The sequence below is a fragment of the Hyla sarda genome, chromosome 9 (genome assembly GCF_029499605.1).
Source record: "Hyla sarda isolate aHylSar1 chromosome 9, aHylSar1.hap1, whole genome shotgun sequence".
Lineage (NCBI taxonomy): Eukaryota > Metazoa > Chordata > Amphibia > Anura > Hylidae > Hyla > Hyla sarda.
In genome coordinates, this window is record NC_079197.1 from 103,750,588 (window position 1) to 103,772,862 (window position 22,275).

Below are 22,275 nucleotides of genomic sequence, written 5' to 3' on the forward strand. Positions count from 1 at the left end.
TCTTCTGTCCTTTATGTAAAACATACCAAAAGTATTCAATCTTTTTTTTAAGGGAATCGGTCATCAGTGTCACTCGCACTAACTTGTTGCTACAGGCTTGTAATGCAGGTAACACTAATGATACTTATCCCTGATCTGTGGTCCTGCTAGCCTGTTATTCTCTTTCCGGCGGCAGGCATGGTGCATGAGTGCCACTCTAGCAGCAGGCTGATGTCACCGATGCAGCTTCCTCACTCAGCCTGGCTGCGAGCAGGCTTGAAGAACTGCAGTGGTGATGTCAGCCTGCTCCTGCAGCTCTGTCTGTGCACCAGCCTGCACCTACACTTAACACCTGTACCAACAGGCTAATGCAGGTGACACTGATGACCATTTAAAATCGAAAAGCATAGAGTGCAGACTAGTCCCCCTAGTCCATTTTCTGATGTTCAAATAGAATAAACAGGCTTACCCATGATGACCTGTATGCATAATTTTGCAGAGAATAAGAGATGAAAAGCGTGAGGAGAGAAGGAGGCGAGAACTTGAACGTAAAAGACTGCGTGAAGAAGAAAGAAGGAAGTGGAAAGAGGATGAGAGAAGGAAAAGGAAAGAAGCAGAAAAACAAAAGAAGTATGAAAGGACTCCAGAGAAAGAAACGGAAAGGGTAAAGGATGAGCCCAAAGTTAAGGTACACATACATGGAAATGTTTTACACATTATTTGGTGACTTTGGAAAGAGTCTGCACAATTTGTTTCTGACAACCTACAAAATGCAGAAACCCACAATCAAATATATCACATCAATCATTATTCATGATGTATAATACTAAAGACAGGAAAAGGGGAAAAAAAATGCAGAACATTGCCCAGAGCATCAATTAGCCAGACTTAGCAGCTGTTATATATCTACCCAACATTTGGCTACTTGTCTCCCCAGCGGTGGCATAAGTGGCTTGCCTGAAGCAAGATTGCAGCAGTCTGTGCCTGTGCCAAACACAGGAGCCTTAGAGATAATCCGTAAATAGGTTCCTCTCAAGAAGGCGCTGGTACCCGGGGATAGAGGTAAAGTTCTTTTATTTGCAACGCGTTTCGATCCCGAACCGGGATCTTCGTCAGGCATCGACGAAGATCCCGGTTCGGGATCGAAACGCGTTGCAAATAAAAGAACTTTACCTCTATCCCCGGGTACCAGCGCCTTCTTGAGAGGAACCTATTTACGGATTATCTCTATTGCTACTTACCGGACTGACGAGCGTCTCACCGGGCTTGTTCCTCGTGGCAGCGGTTTCCCTTTACCTTCCACACACTGATGCTACTGCAGGTGTTGTGCTCTGAGCGCAACACCAAGGGGTAAGAACCCATCTTTATGTCAACTCCTATCATTGTTAAACGGTCCTCACTAGGGGCGCACCTCCTGTGTTTTTTTTTTCGTTTGTATTAAACACAGGAGCCTGAGCATACATACATACATAGAAGTACAGGGTGGGCCATTTATATGGATACACCTTAATAAAATGGGAATGGTTGGTGATATTAACTTCCTGTTTGTGGCACATTAGTATATGTGAGGGGGGAAACTTTTCAAGATGGGTGGTGACCATGGTGGCCATTTTGAAGTCGGCCATTTTGAATCCAACTTTTGTTTTTTCAATAGGAAGAGGGTCATGTGACACATCAAACTTATTGGGCATTTCACAAGAAAAACAATGTTGTGCTTGGTTTTAATGTAACTTTATTCTTTCATGAGTTATTTACAAGTTTCTGACCACTTATAAAATGTGTTCAACATGCTGCACATTGTGTTGGATTGTCAATGCAACCATCTTCTCCCACTCTTCACACACTGATAGCAACACCGCAGGAGAAATGCTAGCACAGGCTTCCAGTATCCGTAGTTTCAAGTGCTGCAGAATGAGCAAAACAAAAATTGGAACAGGACCCTCAGTTTACGCAGAAGATTTTGTTCATTGAGGAAACTTTTATGTGAATGGTGAAGTTAACAAACAAAACCACCGCTATTGGTCTGACACTAACCCACATTGGATAGATCCCTCCAAGACTGTTGGAACACAAAAATTGATGGTATGGTGTGGTATATGGGGTACAAAGATAGTGGGGCCATTCTTCACCAATGGAAACCTCAAGGCCACTGAATATGTGAAATTGCTACATGATGTGTTTCCCTCTTTATACACTGAAGCTGGCACGTTCCCTGTGTTTTTCCAGCAAGGTGGTGCACCACCACATTATGGGTATCAGGTCCAAGCATTCCTAGATGAACAGTTTCCTGGAAAGTGGATTGGTCGTCAAGGGACAGTTGAATGGCCCCCAAGGTCTCCCGATCTGACCCCCTTAGACTTTTATCTTTGGGGTCATCTGAAGGCAATTGTCTATGCTGTGAAGATACGAGATGTGTAGCACCTGAAACTACGGATACTGGAAGCCTGTGCTAGCATTTCTCCTGCCATGTTGCTATCAGTGTGTGAAGAGTGGAAGAAGAGGGTTGCATTGACAATCCAACACAATGGGCAGCACATTGAACACATTTTATAAGTGGTCAGAAACTTGTAAATATCTCATGAAAGAATAAAGTTAAGTTAAAACCAAGCACATCATTGTTTTTCTTGTGAAATGCCCAATAAGTTTGATGTGTCACATGACCCTCTTCCTATTGAAAAAACAAAAGTTGGATTCAAAATGGCCGACTTCAAAATGGCCACCATGGTCACCACCCATCTTGAAAAGTCCCCCCCCCCTCACATATACTAATGTGCCACAAACAGGAAGTTCATATCACCAACCATTCCCATTTTATTAAGGTGCATCCATATAAATTGCCCACCCTGTATATTCATGTTGGCAGCACCATGAATGAACAGCCGAATGATGGGGAAATAAATAACGGGCCCTGACGCTGGCTAGTAGTCACTGCACAGCCAGGAACATCCCCTATGTGTTCAGCTCTGTTTTGTAGAAGAGCTAGTCAACTTAACTTGTGAAAGGTTATATATATATATATATATATATATATATATATATATATATAATATATATATAATATATATATTTACCTGCAAGAGAGCTGTACGCAAATGTTAAGAACATTTTATGCAGACTCTTTGCAAAATGGCCTTATTTTAAAATTTAAGATTCAAATCTGAGCAATAAAAAGAAATGAATATGCACTCTGAGGGAGATTTATCAAATATTTGTAGAGAAAAAGTGGAGATTTCACACTGTTCATTTTTCATGACTTTTTTTATCTATCATTAAAGCTGAATTTGGTTGCTATGGGTAACATTTGATAAATCTCCCTCATAGTCTTTAAAGATAACACCATTAGACTGTAAAGGCACATAAACACTGAACTGGAGATGGAAAAATATATTAAGGACAAAGAAGCATTTAGTCTGTGATGGTGTTAAATTCTGTAGTTTACACATTTCAGTGTTGTGAAGTGTGAATGTGCCCACAGTCGTATACATCATCAGTCATATTCAGCCACTATTCAGATATCTCTTAAGTTTTTAGTATCTGATTTTAGGAGGTGCCAGAAATCTGTTCTTGTTACGAACACAGCCTGCTGTAATGCCACTGGTTTTGCTTGGTGTTAACCCTTTTGTAGCAGATGTTAGTCACTGTACAACATTTGGTGTCCCCATAGCTTCTTAGGAAGCCTGAGAAAGATGATGAAAGAGAGACTGAAAAGAAGTTTAAACCCAGAAAGCTGGAAAAAGAGAATGTGAGAGAAGAGCGCGTCTCAGTAACTAAAAGGTCAGATGGAGAAACTGGAGAGGAAAAGCTGAAACGGTAAGTTATCCTCCTCTTGATATTTTTTGTCAACCTATACTAAACTATCATTAGCAAAACATTTATGTACAGGGCTTTATATCTGTTTACATTTGGTTTCTGACTGCCTTAAAAATGGGTAGAAATGTATAATTTCTCAGTCACTGTTCATTGGGGGACACCTATACTGATGGGTATAACCACTATCCCCTTCCCGCCAACGGCCAGCGCCTGGGGTTGCACCTTGGGTCCAAGTCCCCCTATTTCCCCTGTTCGTCCTGCTGTTGCAGCCTGACGTGATGTAGGTAACTAAAAAGCTGTCTGAAGACATCTCTAGGTGAGTATGTGAAGACAGGTGAGTTTATGAAGATGGAGACTGCAGGTGAGTATGTTTCTCCCCCCTCTTCCGGCAAAGGAATTATGGGGTTAATATGTTCCTTTGTGTCTTTTAGGGCAGTCACTGATGGACTGACACTTGTGGGGGCAGGTTTAAGGGGTCATTGGCCCGATCTTTAATGGGGTCTGGGCTCTCACTGTTAGTCTCACCTGTCTGTTATGTCTCAGGGCAGCCACCAGCTTTTGCGGCAGCTCCCTGGACTCCTTGCACCACAGTTGCGGCTCCCAGCTCCTCCGACGGGAACCATAATCCCTGCAGGTAGCTCCGCCCCCTTCTTCCCAAGTTCAAAGCAGGAACCTAGGGTTCAGCTGTGGGGAGACTCTCTCCCTGCTCTACCGGCACTGTCTTCAGAACGCCCGACGGAGCGTTCTGTGCCTCTACTTAAAGAAGATATCCCATGCAGCAAAGAAAAAAAAAATACCTAGCCATTCCATAGTATATTCACCTACCACCTCTCTGACATGTTTGTGATTTTTTTTCCGGCCCCCATTCACTGGCTATTCAGCTCATAAATTGCAGTTACTTCCTGGTTATGGTGGCTATGCCTGTGATCTCAAAGACTACATTTCCCTGCATGCACTGCTCACATTTCCTGCTCTCAGCTGCCTGAGCAGAGAACTTGTTACCACCCCTAACTTATGTTAGTCACTCCCACATAACACTGAGCTCCAATCATAGCCCTATACAGCAGGGTGGCCACGAGGAAACAAAATGTTATCTCAGTGCTCAGAGAGAGGGACCCTGGAGTTGAAGCTGCAGTTTTACACTGTAAAATCACTCCCTCCCCCTCCTCCTCTCAATGAAACAGCTTTACAGTGGCACAATCACCTCCCCCCTCCTCTGCCCTGCACTCCTCTCTCCCCAGTGCTCAGTGTGACAGGTCTATGCTGGCAGCTCCCTCCCCTCCCCCCTCTCTTCCGTTCTCAGTGTAAAAACATTAGCAAGGAGAGGGGAGAGAACTATGATGTGAATCAGCCGACATATAGGCAGTGCTGCTCAGCCAATCACTGCAGAACAGAGGGAGGACAGTGTGAATATTCATCAGATGGGAGGGGCTAAGGCCTAGCTCAGGGAGCTCTCTGCAGCACAGGGGTTTTCTGGGTAATTGTCACGTCACGGCCCCGGGATGCTGCTGATAACAGCCTGAATAGGGTGTCGAAAGTCATGAAAACCTGGAACAGCTGAATTTCCTGTCAGACAGAAGAATGCAGATAAAGCTGGTTTCTAAGCAGCATTGGTAATGGAAGTGATTTACAAACCTATATAACTTTACCTTCTGCACTAAAAGCTGAACAATTGTTTACTGTGAGACTTGTCCTTTTAAGGAGCTTCGCTCCGCCCCTCTCCTCCCCACAACGAGCTCTCATGACTGGCGCACTGCAGAGGGCAGTAGTCTTCCAGCAGGTGGGGGATTAAGGGCGGCTGTCCCCTAACGGCGGTTGCGGTTCTGCGCGGGGCCCTCGCGCCGGGCACCGCTGCTCTCCCTCTACTGCCGGATGGACGGGGACTCAGAGCTTTGCTCCGCCGTCGTCCTTCTCCTTCAGAGCGGGACTTATCGTTTTTGTTTTGTCTTCTCTCATGCAGCCTTTCTAGTGTGGGGAAGACATGGCTCCGCCTTCCGTCTCCTCACAGGTGCCGGCGGCGTGTTGCTGGACGGGGACTGGTACATATCTCCGTCCTTACAGTAGTACAGTGGAGTTCTATATTCCCCACCCCAGCTGGTCGCTCCTTTGGAAGTGGGGGAGTGGGCATAGCTCCACCTTCCGGTGTCATGTCATAGGTCTTGTACAGAGTGATTGAGACAAGAAAGGGGCCTCCCGTACACAGTTCCAGAAAAAATAGAGCCCAGCAGATATTTTTTTTGTACCTGAAAATACTGCCATATCGGGTCAAAGCATAGGACGACGGAAACAAGCTTCGAAATCGGCCCACATGCTCAAAAATCCAATTAACATATGTTCCCCAGCAAGGGGACATATCGGATGTTAAATTGATGAGAATAGATGCTACACTTGATCTCAGCCCAAAAGGCAGAGAAGCAATAGATAGTACAGGCTAAGGCTATAATTTGTGTCACCAGAGGCCACAAGGGTGCATGGAGAATAAGGCACAATTTAATTATAAGCCACAAGAGGGTGCCAAACACCACTAAATGGTCTAAGAGACCAGCAGCAGATTCACTTATTTTTTTTTTTTTTTTTTATGTATTTTTTCCCCTCCCGGGGGGCGGGGGGGGGGGGGTAGGAGTGGTGGTTGAGGTGGAGCTATGCCCACTCCCACACCTCCAAAAGAGCAACCAGCCGGGGAGGGGAAATAGAACCCCACTTTTCTACCGGGGGGGAGACAGAGATATGCTCCGAGTCCCCGTACAGCAAAACGTCCGTCAACACCTGTGAGGGGAAGGATGCAGAGCTATCTTTCCCCCCCACCATAACGGCTGCTGGGTTAGGTAGATAAAATAACTGACAGGTCCTGCTCTGAAGGAGAGAGGACAGGGGCAGAGCCAATCTCAGAGACCCCATCCCTCCAACGGCAGGGGAGGGAGAGCATCGGTGCACGGCTGGGAAGGGTCCCGCCGGGCTGGAGGAGACTACGGCCCTGAACCAGGGAGTCGGAGGAGATACAGCCTCTGACATCCCTGATGGCGCTAATGACCCCGGTCCGGAGGACTTGCTGCGGGGAAGAGAGGGGCGGAGCTAAGCTCCGGAAATAGAGTTACAGATCCTTCCCTGCTGGGCGCTCCGAAGGTAGGTCTGAGAGAGAGTCTCCTCACAGTCATACCCCAGAGTCCCACTCAGAACTCAGGGAGAGGGCGGAGCTACCTGCCGCCATTATGGCTCCCACGTGGCCATGGTTCCCATGCCAGATAGCCACTGTGTCTTCTTGGCTTTTTACTTCTACAGGTCTCCTCCCCCATTTTTGCCGTTCCAGCGAATGCAATCCGGTGACTCACTTCCATGTGAAGCTCCACGTAGGGTCTTTCTGTATGGAAATGTCTGTGTCCCTTCGTCTGCTAAGTCCCCCCCGCACGTGTATAGCCCACCTTCCCTTCTGTCGGTGGGGTGTGCCTTGGGCCTTCCTGTGATCTTGTTTCTGCAGGTCTGCAACGGTTGAGCACCTTTGTGCTGGCATGGGCCTGAAGGGTTGACTCCGTTGGCGTCCATCTGGTCCAGGGTTTCACCCTGATAAGGTGTTCCTCTCAATGCTTTGGTTGCTTTGTAACTGTGCGTGCTCCTTACTTGCATTTGCAGTCACGTATTTGTATCTTTGCCCAGCACCAGGGTCCAGGATTCTGATCCCTCTGAGGATGCACATTGGCTCCTCCATACCTCATTGTGTTGTAGCAGAGTTCCTGGGGGCTCTGCTCACTCAGTACTTTGTTCCATTGCCGTGGGGTGGCATTTCTCTGCTCCTCTAGTTCCTGCCACACTTTTTCATCTCCCTTCCTCAGGGGGTACGGGGGTCAGGGAGCTTGGCAGGTCAGGGCATGGGTTTCCTCTCAACCACCCCTCGTTTTCCCCTCATCTAGGGGGACTATTTTGCTGAGCGCTTTGTACTACTAAGATCCTTCTAAGAGCCTTCTCTCTCTTCCCACCATATAGGTGGGGTATCGGGCTGGGCCCTTGTATTTTGGCTGTGAGCAGTCAGATGAGCTTTTTGCTGTCCATACTTGTGTGCTTTTGCCCACTATTGCAGCCTGGCTCTCTTCCGGTTTCTTGGTTGTCTACTGCTGCTCATGCTGCCTTGACACTCTCCTCTGTTGGCAGAGTTTATGCACTCGTGTATGGCTCGATGACAGCCACCGTCTGTGGTTGGGGTCCTTCCATTGCTCTCCTCCTTCCCTGGCGCAATCTCCCTGGAGGGTGTGTTAATTCTCCCCTTTGACAGTGTCAGTTGCACTACACTGACACCACCGTCTCTGGAATAACCTTCCTGTGCCCTGCTGGGTTCCCTGTTTTTCCCCTCCGTTCCCATCCTTGCTGGATGTTGCTTCGGAGTGCTCTGGTCCGCTCGGACTACTGGGGTTCAAGGCCGGTTAGTCTCCTTGTCTTGGACACTATCCCAGGATGCTGTGCTGTGCCGCCTTTTCTAGGTCTGCCCTCCTGGTTCTTGGGCCTTAGTGATGGTTAAGGTCTCGGGCATGTGTAGCAATCCTTCCCAGACTTCTTTACGATCCCATTTGTGGGGCGGTTTTACTGTTCCGGACTTCTTCTGTCTCGTCATGGAAGTTTGTCTCCCGGAGCATTTTGTGAACCTTGGGTTTACTTACCCTCCGGGTGGAAGTCTTTCAGGAGACTCGGGACCTCCACTTCCCATGTCTGTCGCTCTGGTGTTCCAGGATGCCCTTTTCAGGGCGTTCTGCAACTTTTTTGTCCGTTCTTCCTTCTGTCTCCTCCTTCGGGGTCCATTTACTCCCGAAATGAAAGGCGTTCCGGTCATCCGGATTCTGCCAGTCAAGCTCATTTCGCCTCCCGGATGCTCGCGTCGGGCCCCTGGGATAGGGGTTTTTGGGTCTGCGGACGTTCATGGGGGTTCTGGCCCATCTGGCTTCCTACGCAACCTTTTCTTGTCTCTCCATATTGATGTAGGTTTAGAGTCTCTGCGTAGCACGGTCTCTTCCTTGGTGTCCTAGTTCATATCCATGGATGGGGGATCTCTGGGAGCTCAGTTTCTGGGCCTCTGTTGTCTCTGGCCTGGGGTCTTGTCCGCAGACCTTACGGACGAGTGGGTTCAGTCTCGGGACTGCTCGCCTTTCGCTAGTGGTTTGTTTTTCCCACCCCAGGGGACTGCTTTGGTAAGTCCCATCAGTATAGGTGTCACCCAATGAAGAGCGACCGAGCAAAGGAGACTTTTTTTTTTGTTTTGTTTTTTTGTACTCTTTCTCTCTCTCTCATAGCCTTCATTGGGGGATACTGCACCCACCCATTTTTGCAATTTTTGTCCGGATAGTCTTTTTCGGTTATTGGGGTATTATCTGGGATTCTTTTCAAGGGTCCTTTGGACGTATTTCTTGGCTTCTCCTACTGCTTTGTGACAAAACTGATTTACCTTACTTCCAGTGAGCGGGTATATCCTGCCAGGGAGGAGCCGATTTTTTTTTTTTTTTTTTTGGTGGCAAGAGCATATACCCATCAGTATAGGTGTCCCACCAATGAAGGCTGCGAGAAAGAGATTTTACGGTACAAAAAATCTCCTTTTTACTCACGCCACGTATGTTGCTGGAATACTGTTTTTGTTTTATTTTCTGCTCATAAAGCAATTTATTCAAATAAAATTTGAGAATTTTTAGTTCTGCTGTTCCCCCAACATTAAAAAGATTTTCCTGGGTAAAAGTGTTATAAGTAATTTTGCTCAAGCTGCTGTCAAACTGAAAAAAGCACACATATATATATATACATAACCAGATCTGACTTACCGTATTTATCGGGGTATACCACGCACCGGCCTATAACACGCACCCTCATTTTACCAAGGATATTTGGGTAAAAAAAGTTTTTTAACCAAATATCCATGGTAAAATGAGGGTGCGTGTGTGCGCGTGTATACCCCGATATACCCCCAGGAAAGGCAGGGGGAGAGAGGCAGTCACTGCCCGCTTCTCTCCCCCTGCCTTTCCTGGGGTCTAGAGCGCTGCTGTCGGCCCTTCTCACCCCCTGGCTAGACAGCCAGGGGGAGAGAAGGGGCAGCGGCACCCATTGCCGGCGCCGCTGCCCCGTTGCCTCCCCCCATCCCCGGTGGCATAATTACCTGCGTCGGGTCCGCGCTGCTCCAGGCCTCCGGTGTGCGTCCCCTGCGTCGTTGCTATGCACGGCGCGGCGCACTGACGTCATGCGCCGCGCCGTTCAGCGCATAGCAACGACGCCGGGGACGCACGCCGGAGGCCTGCAGCAGCGCGGACCCGACTCAGGTAATTATGCCACCGGGGATGGGGGGAGGCAACGGGGCAGCGGCGCCGGCAATGGGTGCCGCTGCCCCTTCTCTCCCCCTGGCTGTCGGCGCCGCTTCTCTCCCCCTGGCTATCGGCGCTGGCACCGATAGTCAGGGGGACAGAACGGGCAGCGGTGCTGATAGCCAGGGGGTGAGAAGGGCCGACAGCAGCGCTCTAGACCCCAGGGAAGGCAGGGGGGGAGAAGCGGGCAGCGACTGCCTCTCTCCCCCTGCCTTTCCTGGGGCGGTATCGGCGTATAACACGCACACAGACTTTAGGCTAAAAATTTTAGCCTTAAAAGTGCGTGTTATACGCCGATAAATACGGTATTTACTGTATAGACTGATGCTATAAAAAAAAAAAAAAATGATGATAATTATAATCTCCCCCAAAATTCCCCTTTCTCAATCGGCTCCATTGGGGGACACAGGCCATGGGTGTATGCTGCTGTCACTAGGAGGCTTGACACTATGGCAACAAGAGAAGTCAGCTCCTCCCAGCAGGGTATACCTGCCCACAGGCACCTGAGGAAATCAGTTTTAGCTTAGTGTCTTAAGGAGGTGGACATGGTCTGGAGTTCTCTCCAGACCAGGTCTTATGTTCTATTATTTTCCTAGTTAGGGATGTGTTAGTTTTTTATTCCTTTTTCTTTCATGTTTTCAGGTGGGGATTCAGGAACTGCGGCTCACTGTCTCCCCATTGCGATTGAGGAGGCACAGACATTGCGTATATCTGCTGTTAACCCCCTCTCGCCAACGGTCAGCGCCTGGCCACTTTTTCTCAGGGGCTGGCCTGGACAGGGTTTTTTTCTATATTTATTGAAAAAACTGGGGTGAGCAGGAGCATTTTTGGACTGGGGCACAGCTTTATTCATAGGGCACTTTTACTTTTCACTTAAAAAATGTAGAAGATGAATAAAGTCGTCAACTCACCGATGCTTCTCAGGCTTCTTTTATTGAAGATTATACTCACATAACAGCAACAGCGGGGAGGGACACAATGGGGGGGGGGGTTATGTGAAAGGCGATGTTTCGCACGAGTTTCGTGCTTCGTCAAACTCATGCGAAACTTTGGCTGTTGTCGCCTTTCACATACCCCCCCCCCCCCATTGTGTTCCTCCCCGCTGTTGCTGTTATGTGAGTATAATCTTCAATAAAAGAAGCCTGAGAAGCATCGGTGAGTTGCCGAATTTATTCATCTTCTACATTCTTGCTGTTAATTACTGTGCCTTGCCACAGCACCACCGCTACTCTTTATGCAACTTACCTGATGTTACCCGCACACCTAGATCCCGTCATACAGTGAAAAACAGTGCCGGCCTGAACTTTTTCTTTTGCTTGCTGTGTTGTGGACATACTTTTCACTTTCCTGAACAATATGTGTGTGTGGTGTGTGTGTTTCTTTAAGCGGCTGACAGCCACAGCGTTTTTACTATGCGGGCGCATGAAGCGCCAGCCTACTTTCGCCAGCAGCCGGCTGCCAGCGGCATCTCGCTCGCTTCCCCGCAAGCGCATATGCGAATGACATGTGCGCCCGGGGAGAGGAGCGAGCGATGGCACCATTACTGACCTTCTTATCAGAAGCTGAGGGTGCTTTAGCTCCGCCCCCTCTGTTGTCGGGGCTTCTGAGAGGCGCGAATTAGCCTCCAGTCAACGATGTGCGCGTGTTGTGAGAGGCAGGGGCCAATCAGCAGTGCCCCTGCTCCTGGCCTTCCCCTCTTTTGCTATTGGCTGGCATTTCTCCCTTCTTTGTCTACACTAGAACGGAGTTCTCCTCACAGCAGCTGCCCTGGGGTCACAGACTTGGGCTGCACAGACAACTGGAGCTTTAGTTCATCATTTTGTCTGTAAAAGCTGTAATTCCAAAATGCCTGGTTCTGCTGAACCCATTTGCTCCCTCTAAACAGTTAACTGGAGTGTAAGCCACTCATTACATCTGTAAAAGCTGTATCTAAAAAATGTCTGGTTCTGCTGAACCACTTTTTCTGCCTGTTCCACTGTTACCCCAGACCACCCTGCTATTCTACCCCGGTTGTCTACCAGACCCGGTGGGTTAAAAAAAAGAAAAAGGCCGCTTCTCCAGCCTGGGTTCTCCCCCTCCCCCAGTCTATATTCGACTTGGATCAGGTCTCCCGTTATGTGGTGAATGCATTGGAGAGGCCCTCCCCGCCCTCCGGAGGGTCCCACTCTCCTCCTATACTGATGCTCTCGCAGCATCATGGGGGTGTTTTTCATCTGACTAGTCCTCCGAGTCTTCTGGCAGGCACGGGCGCTCCCCTCACAGGCATCGCTCCGTTACTCCGCCCTGTAGCAAGCGTCGCTCCCCTAGAGGACGCTCCCATGGTCACCGCTCTGGCTCTCCAGACCTGCATACCTGGTCAGTCTCCCCCTCTTCCAGGGCCACCTCACACTTTCCCATTCACCTGGAGAACTTGTGGATGCAGTTTCCGATTCGGCCTCTGATTCAGAGGACCACACGGATATGTCGGACATGGTGCACTCATTGGGCTCGGCCACAAGAGACACCTTCCATCTAGAGGACCCAGGAACTTCGGACGTGGCTCCAGAAGTTTCCTTTAATCGTGCCCAACCTCCAGGGCTGCCTCACCTCGTTCCCATTCTCCTGGAGAACTTGTGGATAAGGTTTCTGATTCGGCCTCCGACTCAGAGGACCCACACGGATATGCCTGATGTGGTGTACTCATTGGTTTCGGCCATAAGAGAGAGACACCTTCCAGCTAAGGACCCAGGAACTTCAGACGTGGTCCAGAAGTTTCCTCTCATCGTGCCCGAACTCTTCCAGGGCTGCCTCACCTCGTTCCCATTCACCTGGAGAACTTGCAGATGAGGTTTCTGATTCGGCCTCCGACTTAAAGGAACGCACGGATGCCTGATGTGCTGTACTCATTGGTTTCGGCCATAAGATACACCTTCCATCTAAAGGACCCAGGAACTTCGGACGTGGCTCCAGAAGTCTCCTTTTCTTCGTGCCCGACCGGCACCCAAGACCTTCAGTTCTCACGCTGAATTTTACACCCTGCTGGTATCCGCCTGGAGGCACCCTGACAAGAAGTTTCAGGAAACTTAGAAGGTTCAAGCGCGGTATCCCTTCGCCAAGGACCTCATTGCTCGGTGGACCTCCTCTCCAACTGTGGATCTGCCAATCTCCCGCCTCTCTAAGGCGCCTACCGGGCCTTTGGCTGATGCGGCTGCCTTCAGGACATGAAGGTGGAGACTTTGGCAAACTTTGCCTTGAGACAGCAGGATCTTCCTGCTTTTGCTTCGGCCTGGGGGTCAAGGGCCCTTTCAGTATGGTCTCCCAAATCCGCCAGGGTAGTCTTCAAGATCCCTCTGGAGGATTTATTTAATCTAGCTCCTGATGCTCCGCAGCTGGAGACTTTCTGTTCCATGCGCAGCCACTGTGCTGCCTTTGCCACAAGCTACCTGGTAGCCACCGTCCCTCCATGTGGCTTAAAGCCTGGAATGTGGACGCCGCCTTCAGGAAGTGAGGCGTCAGGCGGAAAAGAGTTCTTTGTTACCTCTGGATACGGCTCACAGAACCGCTTTCCGATGTAAGTCCTCCTTCGAGTTCTGCGGACCTTTGGTGCCACCACAGGGTACCAACAAAGGGTCCAGCCGGGCGCCTTCACGGGAAGAGGGCTTCCTCATTCCGGACCTGTCCCTCCCGGAGGTCTGCTATCCGTTCAGGCCGTTTTGCGGCCCCATCAGGCACCCGTAGGCCTTCCTCGATCTGATGGGTCGCCCCCATCCGCCGACCTTTCTCGGGTGGTTGGTCGCCTCTTACTCTTCCCGGATGCCTGGACTATGCACATTCATTGTCTCGGTTCCTTCAGGTGAACGTTTTCGAGGTTTATTCCAACCTCTTTGTGGTCCCCAAGAAAGGTGTTTCTGTTTGCCCAATCTTGGTTCTTGAGTATCTCAGCCAGCATCTTCTGCTTCCCATCCCGAATGGAGTCTCTCCGTTCAGTGCTGGCGTCCCTGGTTCATGGGGAATTTTCGTGCCTCGGTGGACATCAAGGATGCCTGCCTCTACATCTCATTGTGCCGGTCATCAGCAGTACCTCCGCTTTGCAGTTCCTGACGGTCATTTTCTATTGTGGCTCTCCATTTCGGTCTGGCCGCTTCTCCACGGACCTTTAACAAAGTCCCGGCGCCTGTGATAGCCCCTTTTACGGACAACAGTTGTTTCCGTGATTCCTTACTTGGATGACCTTCTGATCAGAGTTCCAGCCAGGGCCCAGATCCTGGAGAGTCTTAGTCTCAACCTCCAGACCTTGTCTCTCTTCGGTTGGATGGTCATTTGGGACAAGTCCAACCGCCTTCCTGGGGTTCCAATCGGCTGACTCTCTTATCAAGAGTTCGATGACTTTGGCACCCTGCTTCAGTTTCCACTGCTTTTGCATGGATGTCCTGGGTCGATTAGCGGCGGCCGTGAAGGCCGTGCCATTTGCCCAGTTTCATCACCGACCTCTTCAATTGGTTGTCGGTCTGGGGAGGTGTTTTCAAGGACCGGCCGGTCTGGGGCCTTGGTCCCTCGAGAAGCCCTTTTCCCCTTCAACATGTTGGGGCCTTGGACAATCCTTTCTTTACTTGCTTCTTGGGAAATTCCCTTCTGGGCGGAACTCAGGTTTCCGGCCATCTCAGCGCTTTTCATTCCGGGCGTTTCTGGGATTTGGTCTTTCTCAGACGATCCTCAGCCGTCCAAGGCGAGTGGTCCCTACATCCGGAGATGTTTGCAGTGATCTGTAACCTCTGGGGCGCTCCAGGCGGGGACCTTTGCACATCCCGCCACTACCAAGCGTTTCTCTTTCTTGTTTGGGCTTTGCCCTACCTTAACTGTTTCCTCCCCTTCCTCTTTTTTCGGGGTCCTGAGGAAGCTCTCACAGCAGAGGGCGTTCCCGCCATTTTCGTGGCCCAGACTGGCCTCGGCGGGCGTGGTACGTCGTCGTGGTCAGGCTCCTATACTACTTACCTCTGCACCTTCCCTATCGTCCAGACCTCCTATATCAGGTCTCCTGTGCCACCCCTATTTACCGTCTCTGCTTTTGATGGCGTGGCGGTTGAGACAGCAGTTCTGAGGACCCGCTGTTTCTCTTCCCAAGTGGTTCACACCATGCTGAGGGCTCACAAGCCTTCCTCTGCAAAGATTTACCACCATACCTGCGGTCTTATTTCTGTTGGTGTGAAACTCAGCCTTTTTCTCCGGTCTTGGTTGGCTTTCGGCCGTTTCCATTCTTTTTCAACGTTCTTTGGCGTTCAGTTATCATGTCCAAACCTAGTTCAGGTAGTGGCACAAGCTGCCCCTCCTTATCAGTCCCCTTTTTTCCCTTGGGACTTACGCTTGGTCTTAGGTGCTCTGCAAGACGCCCCTTTTGACCCTCTCAGGGACATTTCTCTTCGCCTCCTTCCCCGGAAGGTGGTGTTCCTTATTGCTCTTTCCTCTGTTAGGAGGCTGTCAGAGCTGCTAGCTCTCTCCTGCCGTTCTCCCTTCCTGGTGGTATACCAGGACAACCTGTTTTCCGTCCAGGTCCGTCCTTCTTACCTGAGATGGTTTTTTACTTTTTCATCTCAATGAGAACATCGTCCTACCGTCTTCTTGTCCAGCCCCTTCTCATCCCTGGAAGCGTTTGTTCCACAACCTGGTTGTGGTGAGGGCTGATCGGACTTATCTCTCAGTCACTCTTTCCTTTCGGCAGTGTGACCCCCTTTGTTTTTCCGGAAGGTTGTTGTATAGGACAACCTGTTTCTACGACCACCATTTTTCGGTGGATCCAGTCTGCTCTTTTTGGGAGCTTACCGCTGCAAGGGGAAAATCCCACCCTTCAGGAGTTTGACTCATTCCACCCGTTTTTCGGGGCATCCTGGGCCCTCCACTACGTGGCTTCGGCCTTGCAATTCTGTAAGGCGTCCGCCTGGTCGTCTTTGTACACTTTCTCAAAGTTCTACCAGATTCATTCCTTCGCATCGGTTTATGTTACTCTGGGCTGTAAGATGTTGCAGACGGCGGTGGTCCAACCGTCCACCTGTCTGATTCCTTACCCACCTTTGGTACGTCCCATGGTCTGTGTCCCCCAATGGAGCCGATAGAGAAAAGGATACCGTAAAATCTCTTTCTCAAAGGATCCATTGGTGGACACAGCTCCCACCCTTTTTTTCTGGTGTTCCTATTTCAGTTATCTGTCCAAAGGTGTATTCAGTTGCCTTTTCTTCTGATTGCTCGGACAGTTTCTTCTCCTATTGCTCTGGGACTAAAACTGATTACCTCAGGTGCCTGTGGGTGGGTATACCCTGCTGGGAGAAGCCGACTTCTCTTGTTGCTATAGTGTCGAGCCTCCTAGTGACAGCAGCATACACCCATGGTCTGTGTCCCCCAATGGATCCTTCGAGAAAGATTTTACGGTAAGCATAAAAAAAATCTTTTTATTATATGGTCTCCCAAGGTGAGCGTTTTGCAAGAATATTTTTTTTTATTTTTTTTTACCCTCCGTCAAAAGCATAAAAGGGTATTCCAGGATTTTTTCTTTGAGCCCATGATACCAAGTTATACTACTGTGTAATATGCTTCTATTACCTCCGTGTGCCATTTTGTTCCATTTTCATGCACTGAACCCACACCTGGAAGTGCTTGGTCTTTTTGTTTTACTGTTTTCTCTTCCCAGCATTCCATGTGGCTGGAGACAATGTGTCTGTCTCCGGGGGGGGGGGGGGGGGGGGTGACTACGCTACAGTAGAGGAGTGGTTGGCATTACTTCAGTAAATCCCTTCCACCCACGCTCTGCACTGCAGCATTTCCGGGTGTGGGTCTCGTGCATGGAAATGAAACAAAGCGGTGCACAGAGGTAACAGAAAGATATAATACAGTAACTTGGTATCATAGGCTCAAAGGCTAAAGGAAAAACAATCCTGCAATACTCCGTTAATAGTAACAAAGTGTTGTCTGTAAGAAATTACAATTTGTGTGCTCCTCTAATTGCAGATGTGAAGATGACTATATGAAGGATTACAGAGATAAAGATTACAGAGAAAAAGATTATGATCTAGAGCGACGTGCAAGGGAAAAGGAAAAACAGAGATATCATGAAGATGAACGGCGTAAACAGAGGGACCGATATGAGAAAGACCGATCTTTCAGAAGACGTGAAGATGACTTTAGGAAGGATCGGGAAGTTGTAAGAGAGAGAGTGAGGAAGCAAGAGGTTAGTGAATCTCAGTCGACAATTGATAAAGCTGAGCGTCCATCCCGAGAAGAAAAGAAAGAAGATATGATCAAGAGAGATCGAATAAGAAACAAGGTGGGACTCCTCATCTTATCTTTAAGCAAAGTCCTATATATATATATATATATAGTCTTCTATAGTTAATAAGGGCTGAAAAAAATAAAATAAATGTTAATAGACATGCTAAATTCTTTGATACTAATGTAGGGAGTGGGAAAAGAAGGAAGCCTGCGTCAAAAGCTGCAGAGCAGACATTGACTTCCGAAGGGGACGTTATACTTGCAATTTTTGCTGCACAGTCTAGTAATATGCATTGGTGTACAGATCATCTTGAAGATTTGCATTGGGGGGGGGGGGGGGGTGGAGTGAAATGATGTACAGATTTACAGTACTGGTATGTTACACCACCTTAGTAGGTGCATTTTTACTAATTACAATACTAAAGTTTTTGGTCAAGATTTATTAAATGGGGCAGAGAAAAAATTGTTGCAGTTGCCCATAGTAACTATACAGACTGCTTATTTTATTATTAAACATAAGCAATTTGGTTTCTTTGGACAACTGCACCACTCTTCCTCTACACAGGTTCTGATAAATCTCCCCATGTGAGAGAAAAACTGGAGTTATTTTTCCCACAGCAACCATTCAAGCTCAGCTTTTACTGTACCTATGCTATTAAGATAGGAAAGCTGTGATTGGCTACTGGGGGAAAATCACTTTCTCCCACACAGTTTGATAAATCCGGGCCTTAATTTTCCCTTTTTGCTTTGTACAAGAGCTTTTTTACATGGCCATGTTTTGGTTCTATAAATCATGTACATACAGCAACAAACATAACTGAATTATGTACTATTTAAGCGTTTTCTATTGCATAATGTGATCCAATCCGTATTCTTTGCTCACATTCTAGTAAAGTGAGAGTGAAGAATAATAAATATGAATGATAGGCGGCATAACTAGGCATCAAGGACAGAGGCAGGAAAGTTCAGGAAGCCGCCTCTATTGTGCACGGAACAAAATTAGCATTCTAGCAACGGGAGCCATATCTTTAAAATGTTTAGTAAGTTATCTCATTTTACTCCTATTCACTCACACTAATCCCAATATACTGGGTTATAGTGTGGATGAACAGCCTGTCAGTTTCCCTTTAAAGAGATGTCCCATCTGTGATATGCGCCATATTCATAAATAGGAGCTACACCCTTCACCAGTTATTAAAGTATTGATCTTTAAACCCTTTGCGACCTCTACAGCAGATGTGCACTGGGCAAATATGGAGTGAGCTCAATTAAAAAAAAAAAAAATTATATATATATATATATATATCACTCATTTTGACTCACTCTTTTTTTCCATCCACGGAACTGTGTGAGGACGTATTTTTTGGCACTATGATCTGAAGTTATTGGTCCCATTATGTGGTAGACAAACCAGACTTTTTGATCATTTTTTTTAAATTACTGTGATTTGACCAAAAATCATCAATTCTGACATTATTATAGTATTCTTTTTTTTAAATTTATTTATACAATTCTTTATGCGGGATATTTTAATGGCTTGTTACTTTTTTTATTTTATTTTTTTATTAGGGGAGTGATTTTTCTTTCCTTTACAATCTTTAAGTTTCTCTAGGGGATTTTTATTAATTGATTCGTTATACAGCTTTTTGCAGAGCTGTTGGATTGAGCAATGAAATTGACAATATAATACAGCCTTTCTAAGGGTACGTTCACACGTGCAGATTTTTTAGCGGGTTTTTCGCTGCGGATTTGAAAGTGAGCGGGCTCTTCTCGGCTGTCCGCAGCAGATTTTCCGCAACGGAATTTACACTGCGGAAAAATCCGCCACAGTCCCTACTGACTTCAATGGGGCTTGCGGCGGATTTTCCGCAGTGTACATTCCGCCATGGAAAATCGGCTGCGGACCACTGAGAAGAGCCCGCTCGTGTGAACGTACCCTAAGGGTCTATTCACACGGGCGGAATTTCCGCACCAATTCCGCTTCCTTGGCTGGTTTCTGGCTTGTGAGGATTTTGTGTGGAATTTGTGCGGAAACACCTCATGCGGAAATGCAGAAGTGTGGAATCCCATAGAAGTCTTTTGGGCTTTCATTTGAGGCGAAAAATTCCACCCGTGTGAATAGACCCTAACGCAGACTTAATTTGTAGAATTAACCTGGCAGGCACAGAGGCCATCCAAGGTCTGACAGGATGGAGACTTGTCAGACAGCCTCCTAAATGCTGTGATTGCTATTGATCGTGGTATTTGGGGGCTTAAATGACTGGCATTAGTGTCATTATTGGCAGGTATTAGCTGCACATAGTCCCCCATCCAACTACCAGTGTATGTAGCCATATGGTGGTCAAAAAGGGGTACTCCACTGGTCAGCGTTCAGAAGTAAATGTTCCGAACACTGTTTTCGTGCTGTGGGGGTCGGCCACGCCCCTTGACATCACGGCCACACATCCTCAATGCCAGTCTATGGGAGGGGGCGTGACTGCAGTCACACCCCCTCCCATTGACTTGCATTGAGGGGGCATGGTTGTGACATGAGGGGCGTTGCTGAACTCTGCAGCGCGAAAACAGCGTTCGGAGCATTTACTTCTGAACGCTGGCCAGTGGAGTACCCCTTTTAAAGTTTAAGAATAATAGTGTGGTGTAGTGATTTGTCAAAAGTGCTTGAGACTCCCACCGATTGCTGAAATGAATTGGCCTGTGTCTGTCCTTTTTGTCTTTTTCTTTCCACTCAGCAATGCTTGGCTCTCCTTGGAAAACAAAAGGTGCGCTGGACAGATTTATGGGGAATCTTCATAAATCTTTTTTTATAATTACCCTTTTTAGGCATTGATAAGATTTTACCTTGTTAAAAAAAGATTTATTTATATTATAATATATATTTTTGTTTATTTATTTTTATATATATGAAGGATCGCCCCGCCATGCAGTTATACCAACCTGGGGCAAGAAGCAGGAGCAGGTTAACACAGTGTGATGAGAGCCCAGCTAAATCCAGTGATCAGATAACTGAGAACAAGCAGGAGAGTGAGACCAATGATACACGAAAAGGCGAGTAAGGAAATGGAAGATATGGAGTGTCCTGCCCGTTGTGACAACCAAAGAAAACAAACTCTGCAATCCAGAAGTGCCTTCACAGAGAAGGAATCGGGAACAGTGTCCAGAGGAAAGGCAAAGAGGCGCCTATGGGGTGTAGAACGTGCAGAGTTTGGCTGAGAATCCACAAAGGATTCGCATAGACTGGTGGAACGTTCAGTATATAGTACTATAGTGGAAATGTTGCGAGGAGAGAGTTAAAATCTCAAGTTTACAAAATCTTGTCTTGTGGCCTTAATAAACACGAGTCCTCCATTCCGGTATTGGCAGAGGGTTATGACAGAAGAATATTTTTGAATGTTCCGGCCCAGTATTACATGGGCTATTTCATAGAGCTTGCCCTGTATTTCACTTTTGTTGTGTAAGTGTTAATAAAGATTTTTCTTTTTATTCCTTTCTCTTACATTGGACATTCTGGAGATAAGAATGATCGCTGCTGTAAAATGCTGTCAAAACTAAGAATAATGCTGTAATTTTTGGTTTTCCTAATTATTTTCATACAGATCTTTATTACTTGCTATGAGAGAAGTCTACTTTGGCTTATTTAAAAGCATGTGACGGCTTACTTTACCAAGCCTGGATCTTACATATATATATATCTTAAGTAAATGTAACCCACATGATTTCTTAACATTTTTCTAGGAAAAAATAAAAAGAGATTTTTGAATCTAAAAAGATGCTTATATAATTTCTGTATTCTGCATAAGGTATCTCAAAGCACAAAAGAACAAGAATGTAACATGTTAATATATCTAGGCATAATATGATAGATATAATAAAGATGTTTTTGTTCCAAATGATCACAATTTTCTTTTGGATAAAAACTATTAAATTATGGTATATACACAGGTGAATTAAGGCTAAAGGTTTCTAAAGAGCCCAAATAGGCCACCGATAGAAGTGTAGTGAGGCTTTCTGTACTATTTTTTATGCCTCTTCATGCAAATTTCACAGGGGAAAAAGTGTAGCATTCTCCTATATGGACAGAAGTATTTGGACGCACCTAATCAGTCCCATTGGCACAAGTGTATAAAATCCACCACCTACCAATGCAGCCTGCCTTTACAGATATTTGTGAAAGAATAGGTTGCTCTGAAAAACTTGCTGAATTCCAATGTTTTACTGTAATAGGATTCCACCAATGCAACAAGTCAGTTTGTGAAATTTTCATGCTCAACTGTTAGTGGGGTTGCTGAGGCGCATAGTGCATAAAAGCTGCAAACACTCTGCTGATTTAATAACTGCAGAGATCCAAACCTCATGTGACATTAAAATCAGCACAAAAAAAATTTCTGCCAGGAACTTCTAGGCATCAGTTTCCATAGCCGATTAGCCAACCTCTACAAGTGTCAGATTAAATGTAAAGGTCTCTGCCACAGGACTCTGGAGTGGTGAATCACTCTTTATCTGGCATCTGTTGGAGGTGTCTGTGTTTGGTAAATGTCAGAAGAACATTGGTGGAGATTTATCAAAACCTGTGCAAAGAAAAAGTTGTCCAGTTACCGATAGCAACCAATCAGATTGCGTCTTTCAATTTTCACTTCCTAAAAATGCAAGAAGCGCACTGATTGGTTGTTCTGGGCAAGTTTTCCTCTGCACAGGTTTTGATAAATCTCCCCCACAACCTCTATGACTGTATTGGGCCAACTGTAATATTTGGAGGAGGGATAATGCTATGGGGTGGTTTTTAGGAGTTGACCTAGGCCCCTTAGTTTGAGTGAAGGGAAATCTTAATGCTTCAGCATACCATGTCAGTGGCCCTGAATTACTAAGAATGTTGGATTTTTATTAGTGTGGAATGTTGTTTCAGACTATTTTACTATTGATATTCACA

General features: G+C 47.1%; 1 protein-coding gene and 1 non-coding gene across 5 annotated transcripts in view; one reads left to right on the plus strand and one right to left on the minus strand.

Moving 5' to 3' along the window:
* Positions 1-21,189, plus strand: part of UPF3B (UPF3B regulator of nonsense mediated mRNA decay) — a 32,366-nt gene extending 11,177 nt beyond the window's left edge. The window contains exons 7-11 of one of the 4 annotated variants that reach the window (XM_056538267.1): positions 479-667; positions 3,644-3,789; positions 17,091-17,406; positions 20,081-20,110; positions 20,258-21,189. In XM_056538267.1, coding sequence (XP_056394242.1) covers positions 479-667; positions 3,644-3,789; positions 17,091-17,406; positions 20,081-20,110; positions 20,258-20,404 — 828 coding nt within the window. In that variant the 3' untranslated portion in view covers positions 20,405-21,189. The remainder of the gene's footprint in view (positions 1-478; positions 668-3,643; positions 3,790-17,090; positions 17,407-20,080; positions 20,111-20,257) is intronic. The other 3 variants (XM_056538269.1, XM_056538270.1, XM_056538268.1) reach the window with 3 other exon arrangements.
* LOC130292120 (U2 spliceosomal RNA) lies at positions 6,017-6,208 on the minus strand. The gene has a single exon (XR_008848083.1). It is a non-coding gene; the product is annotated as a U2 spliceosomal RNA (small nuclear RNA).
* Positions 21,190-22,275: the final 1,086 nt, after the last annotated feature.